The 8098-nt window shown below is 44.1% G+C and overlaps 1 protein-coding gene across 2 annotated transcripts in view; it reads left to right on the forward strand.

The window, feature by feature from the left end:
* The window catches only part of LOC107096045 (striatin-3-like), a 32455-nt gene that overhangs the window by 15694 nt on the left and 8663 nt on the right, over nucleotides 1-8098 (forward strand). For both annotated transcript variants that reach the window (XM_015392531.1, XM_015392532.1), the window contains exons 2-10: nucleotides 291-394; nucleotides 1400-1473; nucleotides 1553-1631; nucleotides 1722-1883; nucleotides 3021-3156; nucleotides 3247-3382; nucleotides 3884-4023; nucleotides 4096-4274; nucleotides 6670-6717. In XM_015392531.1, the coding sequence (XP_015248017.1) occupies nucleotides 291-394; nucleotides 1400-1473; nucleotides 1553-1631; nucleotides 1722-1883; nucleotides 3021-3156; nucleotides 3247-3382; nucleotides 3884-4023; nucleotides 4096-4274; nucleotides 6670-6717 (1058 nt within the window). The remainder of the gene's footprint in view (nucleotides 1-290; nucleotides 395-1399; nucleotides 1474-1552; nucleotides 1632-1721; nucleotides 1884-3020; nucleotides 3157-3246; nucleotides 3383-3883; nucleotides 4024-4095; nucleotides 4275-6669; nucleotides 6718-8098) is intronic.

Here is an 8098-nt window from a genome sequence, read left to right on the forward strand (position 1 = left end):
GGCAGTAATGCAGTACGTTCAGTTCACGTTCGCCCAAAATATGAACGAGTTCATGAACTTTCGTTCAATGAACGCGTTCAGGCACAACACTGCCGATACCGCACCGTGACGTCACAAACCAGTAGGTGGCAGTAGTGTTCTTTGACAAACATGGATGCCTCCAGTAAAGCACATTCAAATGAAAATTCCTCTGAATTTGGGTTTGGGTATTTTGTTCTCTGCCTCGTGGAGTTTCTGTGTGTTGGATGTTTTATTTCCTCTCTGTTTATGGTGTGTTTGTTTGTCTCCAGGCCAGGATAGCGTTCCTGCAGGGGGAGAGGAAGGGCCAGGAGAACCTGAAGAACGATCTGGTCAGAAGAATAAAAATGTTAGAATACGCTTTAAAGCAGGAAAGGTAAGAAACATAACGGTATTTCTGGTTGCCATCCTTCGCTGATTGTGAAAGACGTTGGGTGTTAGGGTTATACTGCTGTTTGCAACCAAAACTAGACGCTGTTACACAACCGCAGACGGGGTCATTTCAGTGGTGGCTAGTGGAGTTTTCTCCAGGGGGCGCTATAACTTCTAAACAGATGTATGCCAAAAACCAATCAAATGCACTAAGGTGTCACACCTGTATATTTATATGAATACCAACAGCAACAAAAAAAAAACATTATAAAATGCTAAGCTAACTGCATGCAGTTAGCCTCGCTGCATGCAGTTAGCCTCGCTGCATGCAGTTAGCCTCTCTGCATGCAGTTAGCCTCGCTGCATGCAGTTAGCCTCGCTGCATGCAGTTAGCCTCGCTGCATGCAGTTTGCCTCGCTGCATGCAGTTAGCCTCGCTGCATGCAGTTAGCTTAGCTGCATGCAGTTTGCCTCGCTGCAGCCTTTTAATACAAACATTTTAGATCCATTTGAGGTTCTGCACTTAATGAGGACTGTTAAAGGTTTTTATTGACTTGTTTTTAAGCTGATGAAGATCCTCAGTCACCCCGGTCATAGTCATTCCAAAAAAGTTTAAAAAAGTCAGAAAAACAATTGACTTTGTTTTCCGTTTCACATTTCAAAATGTCCGAATTAGCTTTGAGTTCCAAGCTTTATAGAGTAGTCCAACAAAGCCTTGTTTTGGCCTAGAAAACGTGCAAACAGGTCCACCCCTTAGTAATGGAGAGTCGTTGAGGTCTTTGTTAGCCTGCAAAACCCAATACTGGTCTATGCAGAAATCTATTGTGATTCCTATCACTAAAGTCTTCTAGCTGTTTTATTCCTTTGCCTGGTGGAATAATCCTGAAATCCTTCCAACTCTACAGCATCCGTTTGAAAATATGACAATCTGCCTGCATCAATATGGAGATGTTGTCTTCAGGCTAAAGAAAGATCGATTAATTAAAGTTGTTTCTGTTTCTCCTCTTCAGAGCAAAATACCACAAATTAAAATATGGAACGGAGTTAAACCAAGGAGAAATGAAGATGCCGATCTTTGAATCAGGTAGGTGTTCCAGGAAGGAGCTCCAGGTGTGTGATGAGGCTGGATTAGCGCTCAGCTTGTCTCTCTTCTCTCCTTAAAGACACCAAAGAGTCGGAGGTGTCTGCTGTCCCTGCTAACAGCCAGCTAATGTGGAAACAAGGACGGCAGCTGCTCAGACAGTAAGGCCTCCTGCTCAGGATGAAAGGAGCTGTTTCTGACTGTGCAGATGTCTCTCCACCTCACTCTGAAGCCAAATGTGTCGTTTTTAGGTACCTTCAGGAAGTCGGATACACGGACACCATCTTGGATGTCCGCACTCAGAGGGTTCGCTCTCTGCTTGGCCTGTCGGGCTCCGAGCAGAACGGGTCGGTGGAGAATAAGAACCTGCAGCACCTGATCAACGGAACGGAGCGCTGTAAAGACGCCAAGAGGTAAACACGCAGACGGACGCCGCTGCGTCACCCGATCCTCATTAGGACTTTCCACTGGCATGCACAGATGTTCTTAGTTTGGAAAAATGGCGCCGTAAACGTTGCATGGAGCCGGCAAGAGCCAAACGCCGTCTGATGCTGACATTTAATGATGATCCACAGCTAGCGATGCTACATTGGTGTGGGTTAGGGTGGGGGTGGGGGTGGGGGGTTATATGACAGTTTGCAGATGAACTAAGATTTACATTTAAAATATGAAAAAACCCAAATCTATTATATATAATCTTATAATCTTATTTTCAGGTTTAAAAACTCTGGTTCCACAGACAGATCGTCTTATTTTCTTGCCCACATTAGGGGCGAATAGTTATTTTAAGGAAATTTTACATATTTTCAGATCATTTCTTTTTCAGTCCAAGATGTCTGTCAGTAAACAGAAATAAAAAATGCATTTTATTCTACACGCCCCACCTTAACTGAACACTAGAGCATTATTAGAGTTATTTTTTACGATTTGTTATGGCCCTATGTTTGCTTTTAAATGTTAAACAGCCAAACAGTAACTTGTGTTTTCTAGTTGATGTGATCAGGGATTCCCTGACAGGAACCGTTACAGCATCTATGAGACGCTTTCAATCATTTCTTTTTCTCTAATTTAATTGCATTTTAAAGCGTTTATTGGTGCCTGGTAGAGGCCATAAAAGATGTGAACTAACTGGTTGGTGAAGGAGGATAGCTGGCCCTTCAAGAGGGCAATGCTGTAAGGAGGCGGGGCTACAGGTCTAATGGAACAACATTACACTAATCTAGGCTCTTGGTTTGATAGGATTTTAAATTCAAAAATTTTCGACCAAAAACTAAAAAAAAAAGGGAATGATTTCAGGAGGGCTCTTTTTTCTGTCCATAGGGGAAAAGGTCGGGTGCTCTAGCACCACCTTGTGTCTATCTGAGACTGTCCAATTAACATCCCTTCATCTCTATGGCGTAACAATAACCCCACGCTAAACCGAACCCAATTTAAATCACACCTTAGACCTAAACATCACCTCCACCGCTAGAAGAGAGAGAAGAAAAACATGGCCGCCATCCTGGGGGCCGGTTACGGAGCTGAGTGGTTCACCTGTCTCCTCTCTGCAGGATCCCGAATGACAACCTGGAGACGTTCAACTTCCTGGAAAACGCAGATGACAGCGACGAGGAGGAGGATGAGGAAGGAGATCTGATGGATGACATCAGCTCAGACAAACACAGAACTAAAAAACACAAGACTAATGTAAGGCAACTAACATTGCCCCCCCCCCCCCCCCCCCCAAATCAAAGCAGTTCTCCACCTTCTTCTTCTTCTCTCCCTTTAATTGCGTAGATGGGAAATGAGGGCCTGGCATCAGAGGATGATGCGGACACAGAGGAGGCCCTCAAGGAGTTTGACTTCCTGGTAACTGCAGAGGATGGAGAGGGAGCAGGGGAGGCCCGCAGCTCTGGAGACGGGACGGAGTGGGGTGAGTCGGCCTCCAGCCGGTTTCCATCGCAGACTTCAGATCCTGGTGACTAACGTTTCATAGCTTCATGTGCCGTGAGGGAAACCCGACCTTTGTCCTGACGGTGGGCTCTGTAAAGCCGCCTTTAAAGCAAATAAAGGACCATTCAGCAAAACTTTTATTCCTGATCCGTTTCTCTGCTCTGAAGCATCAATTATCCAGCACTGTGGAACGGTTACCTACCAACCAAGAAGTCACACAGTCGCAGTTTTATTCTATTTCCCTTATCTGTGGTTCCCAACAAAGTTCTTTTCCCGTTAGCCGTCGTGGGCGTGGCTTTCCTCCGGCGGTCTCTCATTCAAACAGCAAACAGACTTAGAGGGTCCAGATCAGTCATAATTAAACTCGGCCCTAAAAAGACGGTTTCTGGTTTCAGATTTAGTTTAATGGCTGAAAGATGCAGGTATTATGAACCAACCATCTCCTCTGTTTCCCCATTAATGAGGTTTTTTCTCTTTGCAGCGGAACCTCTGCCCTTCCCCTCCGGTGGGGGGAAGTCCTTCTTATTGGGCGGGCCGGACGATGTTCTGGAAAGTGTTTTGGGTCTGGGTGACCTGGCCGACCTCACCGTCACCAACGATGAGACGGACTTTGGCTACGATGTAAGGCGTCTTCCTGTTTCTGTACCGGAAGGGAAGCTAAAAACTGACGCTGTCCTCATGTGTCCCTGCTAGCTGTCCTCCGCCAAAGAGTCCGCGTTCAGGAAAACCTGGAACCCCAAGTACACGCTGCGGAGCCACTTTGACGGCGTCCGAGCGCTGGCGTTCCACCCGGTGGAGCCCTGCCTGGTCACCGTGTCTGAGGACCACACCCTCAAGCTGTGGAACCTCACGAAGACCGTCCCGGCCAAAAAGTATGCTGACTCAGCACTTTGCTGAAACCTAAACTTCCTGTTTTTCTGTGATTCCCTGCAGACTAGCATTGATTGGTTGCTCACACTGATCTGATGACTTTACTTATCTACATGTCTCTACTTCCTCTCAACTTTCCACTGTTCTTCTTTGATACGTGGCGTCAATGTTTTTCTCTATGGGTTGTTTGTGACGCCCGCTTTGGCTTCATTAGCGAGGAGCATTAATCATCATATATCAGTGAGTTTCTGAACTAAAGTCATTTACAGGAAAGCGACAAACATTCCTGTGGTTTATTTAAACCTCCGTATGCGACATTCACACCAGCAGAAGCAGCTGCTTTAAATGTAAACTCTATGGTTGACGCGCATCAGAAGGTCCTGCAGCGCATCCAGAGCAGCAGGAGCGGCGCCTCATGAGCTTCTGAGGCGCGCGACGCGTTTCAGAAGGAAAGTTGGAAACATTGACCTTAAGCTGCTGGACATCAACCAATGAGAGAAGCTGATCTGGGAGCTGGCAGGGAGTCAGACGCAGCACTGCTGATGCAGAGCGCTATGATCACTCCTCTGAAACAGTTTATTAACGCCTAAATTAACTTCAAATGTAGAAACCTGCCGGCAGAATATGTTGGCTTTTATTATCCTGCTGCCTGCAGTTTGCATCAAAGCGCCTTCCAGCCGCCGCGGCAAACTGCGAAGAGACAACCGGGCCAGAGGCTGCTGTTGGATGGGACTGACAGCGCAGCGCCGGTATGTGGGGGTCTGAGCGGCTCCCACAGAGAAATAATCTTTGAAGGCAGGATGGTAATCTGGATGAACTGACTGCACAGACCATGTTTTCAGGAGGACTTTCTCACTTCAACATAGATTCTAACTACTTTCTACCCGCTGATCACAGCTAATATAGCAAAGCTGCTCTCTGGCATCGAACACAGGAGCATCAGAAGCATCTGGACTCACTTTACTGGACGTCTGACCTTAATGTGGATCAGAGATGAAGCAGCTGAAGCTGAAATTGCGTTTTGTTTGAACGTAGCATAAAAGCTAAACAGGTTTTAATCAATGAAACTTTAAATGACCTCATAATTATGTTCCCGTTATCTTTCATTGTCTCAACTATCAGAAGCTCTACGTATAAAAAGTCACTCCTCTGTAACTGGTTGGTCATAAAAATGAGTCTTATTCATGGATAACTCTCAGTTCTCCTTCTCTACAGTCTCTCAGGGAAGCAGAAGATAAAATTATCTTTCTATTTTGTTTTACTGGAGTTTGGTTCAGCAGCACGATGAGTCATAAATGTTTCTGATGAAATTAAAACGAAACTTGGAACAAAAACTCAGGAAACAGTCTTTGACTGGTGGCTTTGTGCGATGGTGAATCTTCCGCTGTTAGAAAGTTCCTCATTCGTAGGAAAACACATCATCTCCTCTGCTGGTTGGTGGAGGAAGTGTGATGGTTTGTGGCTGACTCTCTCTCACTGAAAAAACCAGGCTTGGTTTCATTGAGAAGCTCGATTCCATTGGAGATCAGCTTTGATTTGCTTTGGTTGATCTGCATTAAATGAACGTTTCCTGTGTAAAGAAAACCAGCTGACACAATCTGCAGGATTCAGTCCTCCTGGAAGAGCAGGTAGAGACGGTAGATGTTGACTAATCCCTCAAATCGAGCATGCACAGAGCGACAGTGGAGAGGAAAACTCTGTTTGAACCGAAGAAACTTCCAGCAGAAAGAGAACCAGGCTCGTTGTGAGCGGCCATCGCTACTGTTCCACCAAGACTGTTTACTGTTTGTGTCATACGTTAATCAGCGTTCCACTGAAATGTAGCAGCTTGGAACAAGTAGAGAAAGCAGGAAAAATCCACTCAGCTCCCATTTAAAAGGAGAGAAAAAAAGAAAAACAGGCCTCAAAAAACCTGGCAGCACACAGATCAGTTAAGGCGTACACTGTGCGATATTTTCAATCGTTGCACGCAGCTACAGCTCAGACTGTACGACCAAACCGCAGGCTTTAAAAGTTCCCAGCTCACCATGTTTGTTCTCACGCTGCAACCCGACGCTCTGATGCGATCTACCTGCTCACACTCTACGTCTAAAAACCAGGTGGGACTCAGCTCCGCAGTGAGATGGCGCTACTCGGACTCGTCTATCTGAAGCCAAACCAGTAGAAGAGGAACATGAAGCTCACTAGAGGGAAACGCTGAAAGTCGATATTCTCCCACCACTGGAAAATCGGCCCGAAAAAAACAAAAAAAGCGTACAGTTTACGCCCGGCTTTAGACTGATGTTAAGATTAGAGCATCTGTCTAAAAACTGCTGATCTCTAGTTTAAAGATGACTTCTTAAAACAATGAGAGACTAGAACCGTTATGATGAGCTAATTCTGTTATTTCTGTTCCAGAAGTGCCTCCTTTGATGTGGAACCCATCTATACGTTTAGGGCTCACATGTGAGTATCTCAGCTTCTTCTGCTTTCTCCTGATCGGACGGAAAAACGTTTGGTCGATAAAACAGCAAAACAAATGACTTTTTCAACCCTCATCATGAGTCGTTCAGAAACCTAATAATCCCACAGCATGGTGCTGCCACCGCCATGTTTTATTGTTGTTTGTCACTAGAGTTTATTTGTAACTAATTTTAATCTTGAAAATAAGTCTGGTTTCATCTGTATGTGTTTTGAAATGTTAGTTCTCTTCTTCCACTCTGGGAAAATGAAACTTTGCTTCAAAATGAAGCTGAACCACATTTTTAAGACTTGGACATGAGATTAAAAAGCAACAGCTGTCGTCGTTTTGTTGGATTGCTGCTAAAAGGGCAACTTTGTCTAAACTTTGAGCAAAAATAATCAGGTTCTGCCTCACATCACTGGTTAGAGTGTTGAACAAAAACATTTTAGAAATGATTAAGAAGTAGAAAGAATTATTCTGAGGTTGATTGATCTTATCGAACAACAAAAGCTCGGCTCATTTAAAATCTTGAGTTTTCTCGTGGATCAGTAGGAGCTTCCCATAAAGATAAAGGGTTAAATATTTTTTTTACAATATGCTGAGTTTTAAAAATAATAAATAATTATGCTGATGAGGATTCTGAGTCATCCAGGTCGTAGTCATTCTGTAAAAGTTTAAAAAATATCCACTGGACTTGGTTTCAAGATTTGAAGACGTTTCACTTCCCCTCCAGGAAGCTTTCTCAGTTCAAACGTCCTGATGACGTTTGAACTGAATTGAATTGAAAAAACAGTCCAGTGGATTGTTTTTAAAACTTTTACGGAAAAAGTAAATAATTATATTTAAAGTTTTTGGACCAATAAACACTAACTGAACAAAAAAAAAACATGTTTTCTTAAACTCCTCTAAACCTACAAGATCAATCAAAACAGGAACCTTTACTGAATATAGAAAGGAAAAATCACATCTGTGAACAGAGATGTAGATCTATCATTAATAGACGGGGTATGACTGATTACCGATGTTTCATTGAAGCGGATGCTAACTGAGCTAGCTCTCTGTTTTTAGTCTAATCCACCAATCAGAGCTGAGAGATTATAAACAGGCGGTTCTGCTCTGAATGTTCGAACTTGAAGGTCACTGAAGGTCATGACCTCATGAAGCTTTTCTATGTGCCATGCTAACAGCTAGCATGTTCCCATCGTTTAGCGTGAGGTCCTCCACTTTTCTCTCATCCTCTCCTGATCAGAGAAGTTCTGCTGCTCCTAAATGGGCCCATTGAGGAGAACTGAAGGAGTTTATCTGAGTTTAGATTCACTAAAAGAACCACAGGAAGTTTATCCTGGATCCTTGGATCCATTAAACAGTGGAAATGATCCAGAC

This window comes from Cyprinodon variegatus, unplaced genomic scaffold (assembly GCF_000732505.1).
Source record: "Cyprinodon variegatus isolate N-32 unplaced genomic scaffold, C_variegatus-1.0 Scaffold595, whole genome shotgun sequence".
In the NCBI taxonomy this organism is placed as follows: Eukaryota; Metazoa; Chordata; class Actinopteri; order Cyprinodontiformes; family Cyprinodontidae; genus Cyprinodon; species Cyprinodon variegatus.